The 17,142-nt window shown below is 35.4% G+C and overlaps 1 protein-coding gene across 10 annotated transcripts in view; it reads right to left on the bottom strand.

Annotated features, from left to right (window-relative positions):
• Positions 1 to 4,897: 4,897 nt before the first annotated feature.
• Positions 4,898 to 17,142, bottom strand: part of CDK19 (cyclin dependent kinase 19) — a 238,585-nt gene continuing 226,340 nt past the window's right edge. For all 10 annotated transcript variants that reach the window (XM_069077058.1, XM_069077059.1, XM_069077065.1 and 7 more), the window contains 4 exons: positions 15,524 to 15,621; positions 14,591 to 14,669; positions 13,440 to 13,715; positions 4,898 to 9,515 (listed from right to left, as the gene is read on the bottom strand). In XM_069077058.1, coding sequence (XP_068933159.1) covers positions 9,384 to 9,515; positions 13,440 to 13,715; positions 14,591 to 14,669; positions 15,524 to 15,621 — 585 coding nt within the window. In that variant the 3' untranslated portion in view covers positions 4,898 to 9,383. The remainder of the gene's footprint in view (positions 9,516 to 13,439; positions 13,716 to 14,590; positions 14,670 to 15,523; positions 15,622 to 17,142) is intronic.

Genomic DNA, 17,142 nt, shown 5'->3' with positions numbered 1-17,142 from the left:
TCTTTGGCAAAATTTGTGCAAAAAAGAAAAAAGACTTGGAGACAAATGCTACAGTACTGGGCAAAAATGCCTGACTCACCAACATGGGTTTTGTGTGTCCGTGTCGTACTTCTTACATACATTTCTGTGGATGGACGCAAATCTTCTCTCACCCAAAGCCAAATTCAATGTGGCAACTAGCACAACATATAGCACAACCCCTAGAGACCTTTGTGTGTGGGGCTCCTCATTTTCTCTGACTTTAGGGTGGGGCATTTATATAACTCAACAGCTTGGGTCCCCGTTTGATGCATGCATTCACAGACTCTGAAGAAACTACAAATCAAATAACAAAACATTTAATTAAGGTAGAATAGCAACGTAATTCACAGAAAAATAAAAGGACAACAGAGTAGTCCTTTTTTATGTACTTTTATGTAACAGTCATAGGAATTTGAAGATCTTCCCTGCCCCTTAATAGGCTTAGGTGAGGGGCAGCTAGGTGGAGCAATGAATAGAGCACTGGCCCTGGAGTCAGGAGGACCCAACTTCAAATTTGGCCTCAGACACTTAATATTTACTAGCCTTGTGACCTTGGGCAAGTCACTTAACTCCAATTGCCCTGCTTTCCCCCCTCTAAAAAGCAACTCCCCCCAAAAAAAGGATTAGGTGAATTTGAGGACCTTTCTTGATTTGAAAATAAACTCTTCCCCCTAATAGGCTGAATGCCTGTCATGGGAAGTTTGCTGAAGGGTGGAGCAGAGCCCACAGGAGAAGCTTGCTTGAGGGAGGCTTGCTTTTCAGGAAGGCACTTTTGTTACTTTGCAGTCAAATGGGTCATGAGGATTGTGATGTTCTCTGACCCTGGAGAAGCCTATGTATACCCTGATGTGAGGTTTGCTTTGGAGCTCACTTTGTGAAGAGTTGTGTGATTTGGCCAGATGTGACTCTGGGTAACCATTGAGCTCCCCAGCTTTGAAAACCCAGATGTTGGTGTTTCTCGTTCTGGTAACTGACTAGGTATGAATGTAATGGTCAGACAGCTAGAAGCCCTGTCTGTTGGTTTGTTTGTCTCATTTTTTTGGTCTGCTTGTATTTTCTCTGAAGTTCAGGGTGCTGACTTTTTCCTGTGTACTAGGTAAATGATATGTATTTGATTAAAGGAAGATGGTTAACTCCTTTTGAGTTGCTTTCCTTTAGAAAAGCAGATCAAAGAACCTGTACTAGCAGCCATCCTGGATATGCTAGGGTGCTTGCTGCTATACTTTATTAGAACATGCTACCCTTTTTTCCCTTTCCTCACTTTCAGTAGTACTAGGGCCTGGGGGCAGGCAATAAGAAAAAAACTAAAGGGGTAGAGTAGATAATCTACAAATTATAGGGTTGGGGGATCAGTTTTGGGGATTCAAAAACAAAAAATGAAAGTTCCTGCTCTTAAGGGGCTCACATTCTATTAGGTTAGGAAAAATGTATATAGATAAATATGTAAGAAAAATATGTATGGAATAAATACAAAGAAAATACAAGGTAGAAAGGGGTGGGGGTAGTAGCAGGAAAGGCCTTCTGGTGTTTTATGTTTGTCTACCAACAAAGTTTTAGAAAAGAGGGGTAGAATTAATAGTTGATTAAAAAAGAGAGTATTTAAGAATGTGATTTGGATTTCTGTGCCAGGTACAGAAAAGATGGATTCGCTGCCAGTTGCTATATATATATATAACAGAGTTGCTATAATAAGGGCTAATAAAACTTTCTTTCCCTGGAAACTTACAGGTCTGATCAAGAGAACTTTAAATTAAAAAGAGAGGGCAGAAACAACTTACATATATCTTCAGATCATAAGATTTAGAGTATGGGTACAACAAAGAGAGAGTTCTCATCACAAGCAGGTAAATTCTAGCTCAATGGTGTCACAGACTTAGGAAGTGACTGGAATATCATAATGGAGTTCAAAGGATTAAAGAGAAGAGTATGGAATAGCATTACATACCAGAAAAAAAAAGTTCATGTGAAAAAACATGAATTTTAAACAAATTTTACGTTGAATTTATCAGACACTTAGAAAAACAAGCTATATATAAGAGACTTGTAGATTCATACACAGTTCTCTTTTTATTCTATGTAGATGCTCATTTTATTTGGTGTTTAAGTTAAAGCAGTGCATTTGACAAGAGTGCCAGGACTGAAGTCAGTAAGACTCATCTTCCCAAGTTCAAATCAGGCCTCAGATGCATACTAGCTGTGTGACCCTGGGCAAGTCAATTTACCCTATTTGCCTCAGTTTCCTGGAGAAGGCATGGCAAATCACTTCAGTATCTTTGCTAAGAAAACACCAAGTGGGGTCATTTAGAATCAGACAAGACTATAAAATGACAACAACAATAATACAGATCTTCCCCTACCCAACACCCCTACCTCCACACATACACTTACTCAGATGTGGTTCTGGGTGAGTCAGAAGGCCTTGAAATGTCATAAATCTGGCATGGAGGCAGTGATAGGGGCTTTCAGAAGTCTGTTAGAGCTTTTATCTGTTATAAAGTAGAGCAGCTAATAAATTCTCAACTTGCCTTAATGAGCATTATTTCAATTCTTCAAAAGGATGGTGTTATTTTGGATCTAATTCTGACTAATAACATAGAAGTGACTGGGATCTTGGTAGGAAATAACCATGCCATCTTGGAGTTCATAAAGTAAAATAAGGATGGAAAAGCACACCCTAGATCCTGGGAAGTGGATTTCAAGGCGTTTAGGGAAAGGCAGCTTGGGGGTATTAGCGAATAGAGTGCTGGACCTGGAGTCAGGAAAACCAGAGTTTCAAGCTTGCCTCAGATATTTATTAGCTGTGTGACCCCTGTGTAAGTCATTAAGTCTTGGTTACCTCATCTATAGAACATAGAAAATAACAATAACCAACATCAGAGTGGTTATAAAGCTCAAACGGCAAATATATGTAATACCTTTTACAAAGCTTAAAGTCTTTTAAGTTAGCTATTATTTATTGTCATCATCAACATCATCATCATCACTATCATCATTCCTGAGCCTAAAATTCTATAGAAGTTATCTGAAGGGATACTCTCAAGAACACTATTAACACAATATAAACAAAAACAATTCTGATGATAAATAAGAAACTTGTCTAAAGAGACCAAAGGGAATGCCCAAGGAATGCAATGATCAAGAAAGATTAAAAAAAAAAAAAAAAAAAAAAAAAAAAAGGGATGGCAAAAGAAAGGAAAGAATAAAAAAAAATAAAAAAAAAAAAAAACAAAAGCAAAAACATGGATGGCAAATGAAAGGAGAGGCAGAATTGAAGATGAAAAAATATCTGAAATATTAAAACTCAGAACTAGTTCAAGTTGGCAATGAATACTAAAAGACACTGAAAAAAGCTTTCAGAATTAGGTTTTTACCAAGAGCAAGATCAAAGAAAGGGTATCTTGCTTGAGGAAGATGGAATAAGAACAAAAGGTGACAAGAAGAAAGCACTATTCAACTTTTTTTCTGTTCAGCCTAATCTATCAGAAATCATTATCTTTAGATTGGGAAAGATGGAATAAAACGTTAATAAGGAGTAAATGAGGAGATGAGAGAATACTTAGCTGCTTTCAGTAAGTTCAAGTCATGAAGCCAGGACAAATTATATCCTCATGAACAAATTCAATTAACAAGAAATGTTAAGAATACATGTAGTTTAACATGATAGTAACAGATGTCTACACAAATCCCTTTAGACTGTACATTCTCTGAATATTTAAGTCCATTCACAGTTAGTCATAAACTAGTATATATTTCCTCTTTTCCCTAACCTGTATTGATTTTTGCCTAAGAAAATGAATGAACTACCTAGAATGATATGGACTATTCAAATGCCTGGGTGCTGGAAGCAGAAAATTCTTCAGAGTAAAAGAAACAATACCTATTACTAGATAGCTAACAAGACATGACTTCTAAGGGGCATTAGCAGGTTCTCACAATTTTGCTTCATTTCCCACTCAATTCTGAATGAAAACGTAGCATTAGGTGCTACTTAACTGTGTTCAGAAAAGCATTATTTTTCCTTTCAAGAAAGATATTGGCAATCCTATTATTTAAGCTGATAGAAAAATGGGATTCACTTAACTAAAATTTATTTTATATTGAAGGCATCTATTCTGAAAAAGCAAATGAGAGCCATATTATAGGAAGTTTAATTATTCCCTTGACCCAATTGTGGCTCACTCCTTCCCACTAATAGGCACAGTGAAATGAACTGATGGTAACATGCTTTTTCAGTGTGTACATACAGTATGGTGCTAATGTCCTGCTGTCAGAATTTTTTACAGTAGCAGTGAGACATTGTGCTTAATCACTCATTAACTTTTGCCCAAGTGAGTGGTGAAGGAACTCTGTTGTTTTTGCCCTTTTGGTAGGAAATCAAACATAATTAATATCGTGTTGAACACTCATTAAGCATCATATTCCAACTAACCAAACAACAGCCCAGACTTGTGAAAATGAGTAACTAAAATGGATATAGAAATGTTATACTTACTGATTTTGTACTTTTGGTCCATTCCATTACGTAGTAGTGCCTTCAACATAAAATTTGTAAGACTAACCTGCTTAAGTCACAAGATGCATATCCAGTAAAAAACAGAATATATAAAATAGGAAAAAATTCCTAGCAAAGAGGCCTTTCTACTTGTTTTTGCTTCTTGAAAATTGTCTTACATTTTCATATATACAAAAACAAGGACATTTTAAGTATACTTAAAAAAAAACCCTAATTCTATCCTTGAGGTTTTACAAGTTTTGATTTCTATGGTTTTGTGATATCATAAATAGCCTAAACAAAATTACAGATTGCTGTTCTGTGGGAGACCATTTACACCCTTTGCAGTTCCAGTTAATCTTTACAAACTTGCAAGCACACTGATCACATCTCAATTTCCTTTTTTATTATTATTACAAATGTATATTATTTCAGATTTTAAAAATTCACACAGAAGCAAAGTCAATTAAATTTTATTACAACTGAGAATATAAAATAAATGCAATTAACTCATTTTAGTTTCAACAGTCATTTCGAGAACGATGTCAAGACAACTCAAATGCAGTAAACTCTTAATTCAAAAGTAAGCAAGCGGCTCTTCCTGCACGCCCATCAGAAGGGGCACAGTTGTCCTGTGGCTACCACATAAGTAGGGTAGCAAACCTTTGCGGTAGCATGAAAAGCATATATAGTACTCCATGTAATAATTAGAAAATGAAGAATGCGTGCATGTAATTATTGAAAGAGGAAACAGACAGGCACACTTTCACAAATAGGAAACATGGGGAAAATACAAACTAGAGCAATTTGGAAAGTATATACTACATGACATATATAAAAAGTTATTTAAATTGCTATTAAAAAGGACATCCTCAGTCCACATTTTGTGTAATACTTTTAGTGTCTACACAGACAGATCTTTAAAAAAATTAAATAGTATTAATTTACTAAATATTTAAGAGATAACAGTGCATTAAGGATTTTTTTTCATATAGTAATACATATCACTCCTTTGTAGTGATATAATAAGAGTATGTATGGCCTTATGTACAATACATTAGCTTTAAAAAAAAATCCTACAACAATTATCTTTGCTTAATGATATTTGTGGACCATTCCTGAAGCTTATAAAGGGAACCTAAGCTGCTATGTTTTATATAAAATGTTACATATATTTGAATACTTCAAGACTCTTTTCTGAATGCTATTTCTGAACCCTCACCCATCAAAAAGATAGTATTGCAGATATAGTGCAGGCAGGATTTGCAATTTTCATACAATTTTTCCTTCATGGTATAGGTTTGTTTTTTTTTTTTTTTTGCTACATACAATTACTCAAAGTAGACGGTGTCTAATCTGATTCCCTTTTCTGTCTTTTTTTTTTTTAAACCCCTTCAACTAGCAGAATCACATCATTATAGGGAGTGGTCTGTTGTTTTACCAAAGGAACCAGGCCATAAACAAATAAATAAGCAAATGTCACTTCCTATTTTTAACTGCAAAATGTGAAATGCTTTTGTGAGGGCAAAGAGAAGTTATGCAGAAGGCCAAAATTCCAAGTACTAAGTCATTTTTCAAAAATCACACAGGTACAAAAATATACTTACTAGTCCTTGGTTTTTTCAAGTTACTGCATTATTTATCTTTTTACAAAGGTAATTCCAACCTCATTATATCAGCCCTGACAGGAGGAAGTCTAACCTTTACTCTTATATACCTTAGAATTCTGGAACACCTTTCTTCTAGATAAACATTCATCTCACTGTAAAACCAGAGAGAAAGCTGTTCTAAGATGATCTGCAATAGGAACGGCAGCAAACATGCCCAAAAAAAACTATGTCTATTTTTACTTAATTTACTGTTTTAACTAAGTACCCTGATTTGGGTGTCTCTATAAACTATACCCTTGAGCATACAAAGAAGTATCTATCTTATTTTCAGATGAAGCTATGTTCATTTGGGCATAAGAAAATTCAAATGTAAAAATGCAGTGTTCTCAAATTCTCCCCTTTGAAGTGAAATAATAAAAAAATTAAAACAAAACTAAAATTTTTCTAAAATTAGGTGAGAATGAGTGTTGATGGTACAGGACCAGAAGAAGAAAAAAAGAAAAGGCTGACTGAAAAAAAAGAAAAGCTAATAGGCTTGGTTAGAGTATAAAACAACTAGTCACTAACAGGTATTTCTGGCATGTGTGTGTGTGTGTATGTGTGTGTGTGTGTGTGTGTGTGTGTACACATATTCTAAGAAATTAAGAATCTAAGAGATAAAATTCAGTACCAGCCCATTAAATTCATGACATACATGTTTGCAAATGTCCCAAGTACTAAAGAGCATGACATTCTGGCCTCATTCTATCTTTCCTGCTAAATGTAATCTCTCCTTTAGGACAGGAGTATTTTCCTTCTAACTCCCTAAAACACTTAGTTTAGCTTGGTCCACAATAGACACTGGAAGATTATTGAAAAGCCTTTATTAGCATTCCAAATACAGTTTCCTTTCATTGCATTTAATTTGGTGCTTTATTTCTAATGAAGTTGGATAGAGTGGAACCTCTCTAATAGAACATGCTCGCTTATAGGATCAGAAACTGGAATAAGAACCCATCTTTAATGGTTTTAGTAATACCTAAAGAATCTTGCTATAAGCATATCTATAAGGCAGTCATCACTAGGTGTAGAACTCTCTTCCACAAAGGACATCTTAGTTTTATTTCCCTAACTAGAATGTAAACCCTGTTAGGACCTGGACCAGGCTCTGCTCTTATAAGGTATCTAGTCAAACACTAGGCACATAGTACGTGTTCAATGATTACTTAACTGACAGCTTTATATTGTGATTCAGTATATATGATAAACTCATAACACTGGCATGATTATAATGATTTAATTCAACATGCACTTATTGAATACCTACTATGTGCAAAGCACTGTACTAGATACCGGCTATTAGCTGCTTTCTTACAAAAAGAATGAAAGGGAGAAAAATCAATTATGAAGAATAATAGAAAATTTCTCTGAGTGCAGCCTATGGCCTGGTCTATAATTACTCTTCATAATTTTTATAAATGATTATTAAAATAATTATAAGCATTATGCTGAGAGAAGGCCCTCTGCAGGCCATAACAACACATCATTAGTGCAAAATGTATACTGGATTCTATCTAAATCTTATTTCACTTGAGTTGGGACCGAGATTATCAAAACCAGGTAGATGAGTTCACAAATAGTAAAAAATTGTATATAGTAATCAAGGTTACTTCTAATTCTAGCAAAGAATTTGTGAAATAAGGCTGGTGCCACTTCCATGGTTAAAAGCATTCTGAAGAACCCAGACACTTTCCCTTTTATATTGTGATTAGAATTGCCAATTTTTATATTACTTTATAAACACTAAAAAAAAACCCAACCCCCCAAATCATTACTTTTCTGATGAACAGCGGGGCTCCTACAACTAGACAATGATGGGATTTTTAGTGCCAGATTTGAGGATAATGGTAACTGGAATATTCATGATAGCTATCATAGTCTTACACTTATCTGCCTATAGATTTTAGGCACACATAAAGTTTTCTCCTAGGGGAAAAAGAAATATTTCAGTGCAATGTGAAGCCTCTTAATAGAAAGTTTCATCAACAACAGCAATATTATGTATACATAAGACTTATATTAAACATGAAAAGAATCTAAATGTTTTAACATGCTTTTGAAATAGTTACTTTATATCTAATGCAAAAATGAATGGGAATCATCAAATTTTTATTTTAAGATCAGCTTGTAAGCGTCTATGTAACTTGGATTATTCAAGCTATTTATGGAAGTTGGCCAAAATTGAAGAAATGCATAAGTCTTTAGAGAAGCCAACTTTATATACAATATGCATGAAAAGACCTCCTTTGAAAGGTTAAGTAGTGCATCCTTTAACCAACATTCACTCCTTTCCAATAAAATTTTAAGGTAGTTAAAATGTTTTTCTTCCTGGCTGGTATGAATGGCCAGAGGACTACATTCCACCAAAGTTCTGAAATCTCTGTTAAGGTGGTTTAAACTATATTAAAGGATGCCCTAGAAATAGATTAAAATCATGAAACTTAATTATTGAAAACTGTATGGAACAAGACAATGATTCTAAAAACGGTGCTCCATATGAATGATTAACATATCAATCATAATCCTTTAATTGGTATTCAGTTCACTAGCATGAAGCATATTAACTGCAAGGACCTAGAATGTTTTTCTGTTGTGGGTTCTTTCCTCCCGGACCTTTAACTTTCCTGAAAACTAGACTAATAAAAACAATCAGTAAATACTCTGGAATAGTTAAAATGTTCTGTTCGTGACATCCATGAGCAAAACAGTAACATCCTGTGAAAACAACGTAGTGCTTTAAAAAGGTGCCTTTAACCTGTGTTGCTCAACCAATTTGCTTAGTATAAAACTATATACAGCTGAAATTCCAATCTAAAACATTAAAATTCTATTAAAGAGCTTTGAAAAGATCAAATCATGACAATTGCTACAGCATGAGAAAGGTGCACCAGGAATCCTTCAAAACAATGCTGAAGGTTAGAAAAGTTAAGTGCTGGGTTTAGATCAGACATTTATCAGAGTAACCACAATGGAACACATGCAGGGGGAAGGGAGCTGGGAAACTTCACAAGGACCTTCTTTCAGCTAATAAAGAAGGTTGATAAGTCCACCGCAAAATGTTCAGTCAATAAGTTTCTTTTCATATATTTAAGAATATTCTATCTGTATCACAGTTTGCATTTTTGGTTCTTCTTCCTGTGACCTTCATGTTGGAGGAGCCTTTGACTTTTGGTTCATTCATTCCAGGCTGAGGGGAGCATGCTGGAAGTCTGCGGGGCTCCTCAGTACCGGTGAGCCTGATGAGCTGGGTGGTACTGGGAACTCTGCTGAGATGATGTGGAATAGCCCATGGTGCTCTGGGACTGAGACGATCCCTGAACATTGCTTTGGTAACTCAGGCGTGAACTGGAGTGCTAGAAAAAGTACAAGGGAAATTGTTGTCAGAGGGATTCAGTGATTACAATGTTAATTATAATGGCAACAGAGGGGAGAAGGAGGGGGGCAGAGGGAGTTAGAGAGAGGGGGAGGGACGGAGGGAGGGGGCAGAGAGAGAACAAACTTGATAGTGTGCACTTTTTCATCATTAGGCTCTGGTTCAGAGGGAAATAAGAAAAATAAAGTGGTTCTAAAAAGATACATACATGTCAGTCAGGTATGTAAAGTTTTATCACTAAATAATATTAAGTCATTATTATTGAATCCAACGTGGTTTTTGTTTTTTAATCTCTCATAATCCTAACCTTTCTGATTGGAAAACGTTTTTAAAAGGGAGGGAAAAAAACACTTCTGGATAAAGAACAGATTATGGTTAGGTGGCTTAAATGGGTATAGGAAAGAAGGCACTATTAATTCCAGGGAGTCTTTGTTATGGTTTCTGTTATGTGAAACTTGGAAGGAAAACACTGTTCACAGAAAAATTTTAACTCAGGGTTTTAAAACATAGAAGACCTTGAGGTGTCATTGAGGAATGAAGGAGAGAATAGGTAAAGAGGTCCTCTTACTAGTGTTCAACATTAGTTGTCAAACTTAATTCGCAACATATGAACCAAAACAACATTGAAATAAAATAGTCTTGGTAGAAAACAATCTGACAATATCTCTCTACTTCCCTGCCTTTCAGTTATATAACTGTAATAATTTATGGCATGGGAAAACACTTTTAGCAACTTTGAAATTCTTACCTATACTACTCTGTAATTTATTATAAAATGTATTTAATTATTTCCATTGATAAAACATTGACAACAATTTATGTTAGGATGTGATTTAGCAGCATATAAGATTCCAGTATGTTCCTCTGTGCCTTAAAGGCAAGAAATTCAAAGATACCTTCTAGCTAAATAAATGTCAGAGTGCCTGGTTTACAAGTACTGATTGTACTACACCACAACTCATTGCTGAGGCATTATAAAAGGTTTACTTACAGTATAGCTACTGCCATGAACTAAAATAAAGAAACAAGCTCCCTCTAAAAGATAAGTGAAGACTCTAACTTTTGTGATAAAGGAAAAAAACCACATAAGAACAGGACCATGAAGTTCACAATCATTTGAAACAACAAGTATAGAAAGAGAACTCAGCTTGGACTCCTAAGACCTGAATTCAAATTCTGGCTCCAGCACTTCTTAATAACATGACTGTGGGCAATTCTCTTAACTTTTAGGATTCTTTTCTTTATCTTCCTTTTAATGAAAAAGGTGGCCTTGCTGATTTTAAATTTTCTTCTTGCAATGAGTGTATTAGTCCATGAATCTGAAGCTCAGGCTACTAATTTATCTTACTCAAGTCACATTATATAGACAGTGTCAGTTGAGACTAGAATTTAAGGTCTAATTCTAGTGCAGTGATCCTGGACAAACTGCTAATCATAGTATCTGTAAAAAACCATTAATGTTAAATTTGCTATGTAATACAGTACTGCTCATGATAAATTTCAAATCCATATGTGAAGATAAGTTCTTAAAAAGGCTAAAATGACAAGACATAGAAACTGGATTACCATAAGACTAATACCAAACAATTATTAGGTTACAATTACTTTAGAAACTCTAGAAAGAACAACTTCTGGGCTAATCCATTAGACATGGCAAAACAAAAAGCCTTTGGTATTATTTAAAAAAAAAAGATTCTGTAATGTGGTAGAAGGTAAATCATATTGTCTAAGAAACAAAGAATGCCCCAAAGAATGTCTTTTCCTTTAAGTTGGTAATAAAAGAAACAGCATATGGATTATCCATTACACAGAAATATTACATTAAGAAGTTTTTTTGCTTTATCAGATTGTGTGGTAATTCTAAGGAAAAGAAGACTAAAGAATTTTGAGCTTTAAAGAAAGAACCATTCTTAACTCCATGGGAAAAGGCAGAATTTAAGTTGCTTAACTAAAACAAAGAAATGGCAGCAAATTCATGAAGATGACCCAATACATGATTTAAGTCTGTTGCTCATTTACTGGAAACAAACAGACCTCAAGGCAAAAAAAGAAAAAAAAAAAGGCAAGCTATATTTACATAATACATATACAGAGGATAGAACATTTTTATCCTAAATGCTGAAATAGGCAAATCATTTTAGTGAATCAAATCTGAAATCTTTATTAGTTTAATTGATACAAAGTACAGGTATTACAGTTCTACTTGCATTGAATCTCTGCATTTTTCAGTAAAGATTATTGTGGTAAAAGAAAAAGTTTGTTGAAATTTTTAAAATGCAAAGCCAAAAAGGTAAGCAAACCATTTATTATGTCTTTCCTGACTTCTATTCTTCATTTTGTGCTAGTCCCTTATCTCCTATTTAATAATCTTCACTCCTGCAGGAAGGAATTCTTTCTATCTCCAGTTCCTCTAAGTGCTTCTACTTCTTTTTTCTGGGGGATTGTGTTCTTTAACTTAGTCATCAAGTGTTTTTTTTCTGGGGTCCTTCATGCTCTACCTTTATTTTTCTTTATCTTACTGTTATTCTGAAAAGTTTTTGTAAAGCATAACTACTAACTCCCCTGTTGTTAATTTTTCTTTCTCCTAGCACTGATCTTTTTCACCTTCTGTTTTTCCCCTAAGCTGTATTTTCTTAATAATTATAAAGTGATTTCTAGTCTCAAAATTTCATTCACTCATAATAGTTACTTCTTAGGATTTATAAGATTGACTTCCTTTCTCTTCCATTATTATGGCTTTCTCCCACTGTCTTCTACTAAGAGAAAACCAGTTCACATTATTTTCTCCAAAGTAAAGATGCCTTTTCTTCCTTTCTGTGTCTTAGCTGCTTTTTTAGGTTATTGCCTGATCAAAAGTAGATAAGTAGGCCCCCAAACATTCAAGGGAATATTTTATCTCCCTTCCTGCCTTTGAATAAAAAGACTCAAATCATAATAGATAGTTAACTCATGGTACTCTTAGAATTATACTGACCATGATAATCCAACCTTCATTTCCATGCAAAAAAAAAAATGTGTCCAAATGCTAAGGACACTTGATATAGATATACTAGGTTGTATGGTCCCCTTCAATAGTACTTCACACCTTATAAAACAAACACTAGTACATTGGTGGTAAAACTGTGAATGAATAAAACCCCTTTAGAAATCAATTTGGAACCATGTAAGTAAAGTGGCTAAAATTCTCATAAAATACCCTAGGCATATACTCCAAGCAGGTCACTGGCAAAAAGTAAAAGTCTACATAAACCAAAATATTTACAGCAAAATTTTAGCAAAGAATGAGAAAGCAGCTGCCCAAAGACTGGGGAATAGTTAAACAAATTGTGATACATGAAAGTAATGGAATGTTACTTAGGCTGTAAGAAATGACAAATATAATGAATAAAGAGAAGCATGTAAAGACTCATAGGAACTAATATAAAGTAAGGTAAGCAGAGCTAGGAAGATAATATATACAAATGACAACATCACTGGAGGAAAGAACCACAAAACAAACAAAAGTGATTGTTGCAAAAAATACAAAATATAAGTTTGGTCCCAAAGAAGAGAGAGCTATAAGAACAACTCTGCCCTTTGCCTTTGCAAAAGGGTATATAAGAAGTGGAGGAAGGGAGAGTCATGGATGAAAAACATCGCATATACAGCATATTTTTTTCTGATGTATTGATCAGTTTTAATGTTTAATTAGTTTCTACTTAAAAAAAATATTTAAGGGATGGTACTATGGAATTCAAAGGGGAAGAGATATGGAGAAAATCTATTTTATGTATAAAACAGAATATCCCAATAAAAACCAATTAAAAAATTTTTAAAAACCTCTAAAATGATCCACTATTAACATTTTTAATATCTAAATATTAATAGCAAAAATCTAAAATATCTAAAAAACACAAGCTAATACCTGATATTCAGAAGGCATGACAGGCCCGCCTGAGTTAGTGCCTGAAGGCCCTAGCCGTGGTTTCTTATTTGGAGGCACTGGATTAAGGCCTGAGTCCTGGCTGTGCTGGAGCCCTGCCCCAGTACCCCCTCCTCCTGTTCCTGCTCCTGCTGCTGTCCCATTTGTCTGGGTGCTGTTTTGTTGCTGCTGCTGCTGTTGCGGTGGTGGTGGTGGCGCTGCCTGCTGTGGCTGCTGAGGTGCTGTTTGTTGCTGATGTTGATTCTGCTGCTGCTGATTCTTAAAGAAAACCAAAACGCAGGATATGAAACTCGAGTATGATTATTGTCTTTGACAATATTCAAATGCTACTCTCCCTTGTCAGATCTAATGGGAATGAAATGTGATGGGCAGGTAATTGAATACGTTTCCAAACAGAGGTTTATTTATACTATAGTCTAAATTCTTTCAAATTGGGCATGTTCCACTGGTTAGGATTTTTAAGCACTATTACCAAAGTAGGTGACATTACGAAATTAATCCTGAACAGACTAAAAATAGCTACTGGGAGTCTTTACCTTAGTATTCAAGGAGACAAAGGAATAGAAAGACCAAGATGAGAGCTGCTTAGAAAAAGTGGTTTAAAAGATAGTAGTAATGTCAGAAAATAAATCTGTCAGGGGTGGCCAGGTGGCTCAGCGAGTAAGAGCACCAGCTCCAGTGTCGGGATGACCTGGATCAAATCCGGGCTCAGATACTCAGCACCACACCCAGAAATAACTGGCCGTGTAACCTTGAGCAAGTTACTTAACCCCGATCGCAAAAAAATAAATAAATAAATAAATAAATCTGTCATTCAAATGTAGCTAATATTTAGCTATAATTAGCTATAAATAATGATATTAAAAATTAACAGTCACGTGCCTACAAGTTTGTTTACTGTATTTTGAACTTGTAGGTGTATTTTACAGTACCCAGACCTCCCTGGGAACTGAAGGAAACATATTCCTGCAAAGCTAAGTGAAATTAATAACTATACTTCCTTAGGCATAATAATTACACTTCCTCCTCATTTATTACTTGCTGTCCAGAGAATGTTGTTGGGTGTGGGGTTGGGCAGACAAGAAACAGGGGCAAGAAATAAAGGACTTTAAATTATACCATGTAATTTGTACCTTGTCTCCTTTTTCTTCAGGTTCATCTTCATTAAGAAATTCTCGTTTGGGATAAGGAATCTGACAGCCAGCAAATACACTGGAAAACATCATAAAACAAATGATCATGCATTATTTCTCAAAACCATAAATCTTTAAATCTTGTGAGTGTAATAATGTCATGTGGCTGCTCACTCTTCCCATATTTCTATGCCTGTTTAATCCCAATTTGCCAGTACTATATGATTGTCTTCCATTATAATACCCCTCCATATGAGCAAAAATATAAGTATGATTACTTATATGCTATTTCAATGTTAAATTGCCATCTCTGACCTCAAACCTTACCACAGTGAAAATATTTTGATTTTTAACTGCTAAAGTTTAATACAAATTTGCCTGAACTGGAACAAATTTCTCTCACAGAGATATTTGTTCTATTTCTGAACCAGTGCATAAAATTGCCTCAATGGGTATGATAAAGAGGATGATGATGATGATATTATTCTCTAAGTAGGGAAGGTGTGTGGCTTGAGAGACTGAGCATGCAGCACAAGTTTACAATTCTGTACCCCTCTGCTGGTTTATTAGCTCCTGGCAGAGCTGAGAGAACCACAAGAGGCCACTTGCCCCTTTTAGCTGCAGTTCTGAGCCATAAAACTGAACGCTCCCTCTCAGTTATTTGTTAAGTTTTTCTCACACTAAACCTGACCTGCTTCACAACTTACTGACAATTGTTTTGGTTTTTCAGGGTGGAGGGAGTGAGAAAGAGTACAGGAAGGGCACCCAGAATACCAAAATTTTTTTCTCTATCAATTTCTCTCTCTCAGGTAAACTTAGGAGAAGAAGATCCTTAGTTTTCAAGCACAAATTCTTTTTTAAAATATCACCCTCATGTTCAGGTTTTATCAATACATATAAAGAAGGCAGAAAGATGTGGAATGGGACACATACTCTGACGTAGGCAAGGGATCTTCTTGGAAATAGGGATCCTGCAAAGCTTGTTCTGAGGTAATTCTCTTGGTGGGATCCATAGTAAGAAGTTTCTGAAGCTAGAGAGACATGAGAGGAAGAGACAATTGATGAAATGAATATTTAAAATTAAATCTGGTTTCTATCCTTAGAGAGGGGTGTGTGTGTGTTGTGTGTGTTTTATACAAAGGTATACTCTGGCTCATTTCATCATGAGCAGGATTCACTTACTTATATAACATGGTTATATAATTGACAGAAATCAGCAATTATAGGACTTCATATCATTTCCTATTGATGGTTGTTACTAGAAATTAATTCAGAATGAGAAGAAAAAGTATTTCTTTGTCAAAACGTGGTACAGTACGAAAAAAGAGAAAAGAGAATTTGAAGTCAAGGATTCAAATTCATCCTTTAACACTTACTACCTCTGTATGACCCTGGGCAAGTTATGTAAGCTCTCTAGGTCTCAATTTCCTCATCTTAAAATAAAGTGGGCAGTTAGGTGGCACAGTGGATAGAGTGCCCGCACTAGAATCAGGAAGACCTGAGTTCCAATCTGACCTCAGATACGTAGCTGTGTGACCCTGGGCAAGTCACTTCACCCTGTTTGTCTCAGTTTCTTCATCTGTAAAATGAAATGGAAAAGGAAATGGCAAAACACTCCAGTATCTCTCCCAAGAAAACCCCAAATGGGGCCACAAAGAGTCAGATATGATTGAAAAGACTGAATAACAACAAAATAAAGTGGTTGGACTAGACGACCCTAGAGGTCTCTTCTAGCTCTCAATGTATGATCCTCTGTTCCAGACGTTGAATTTCTGTGCATACGTGTCATAGAAATGGCTTGCAAATAAATAAAATTAAATTCAAACATTATTTACTGAGGGAATACTATGTAGTAAAAGGGCATGGTGTTATACATATGGGAAGTAAAAGGAAGAATAACACAGCTGCTTTTCTCATTGAGCTTACAGTTTAAAACAGATGAGCAGAGAGTTAAGGGATTAGAGAAAGATCATTTAGGAAGCCCCTGATGAGAGGGAATGAGAAATGAATGTGAATTGAAATGGAAATCAGGCCTCAACTAGAGTAGCAGTAGGAAATGGAAGACAGGAATGGCATATGAGAATCTTGTTTTAATTCACAGTGACTAGGAAGGTTACCAATGCAGTCGATATACAGAAAAGTCAAGAAAAATCTGTTGAATCTGAGGAGTGGTGGAACAGCTAGGATAGGACTATCTACGAGGTAGCTGGAAATGCTATCAGGAGGCAGACCCCAGCTAAACCGAGATTTGGCAGGTAGGCATCTACACAGAAGTGACAGCTTGTACCACTGAGATTGCTGATACTACCAGAGGAGAGTACAGGGAGAAAAGTGGGAAGAGCTGAAAACAGAACAATGCCACTCACATCTAAGAAACAGAAAGAGGAAGAAGAGCCAATGGAAGAGAGGGGACAGGAATGAACAAAATAGTTACCACTAGTTCTCTAGTTAGACTCTCAAAGTGTTATTTCCATACACAGGCCTTACCATGTCATGGCCTTGATCAATAAACCCCAGTGGCTCCCTATTACCTTGGGAATTAAACATAAAGG

This window comes from Petaurus breviceps, unplaced genomic scaffold, assembly GCF_028583685.1.
Source record: "Petaurus breviceps papuanus isolate PSGF00001 unplaced genomic scaffold, PetGlider_PUasm1.0 90977, whole genome shotgun sequence".
NCBI lineage: Eukaryota > Metazoa > Chordata > Mammalia > Diprotodontia > Petauridae > Petaurus > Petaurus breviceps.
The sequence above is the reverse complement of the archived record's forward strand: the minus strand, read 5'-3'. Positions and strand labels throughout refer to the sequence as shown.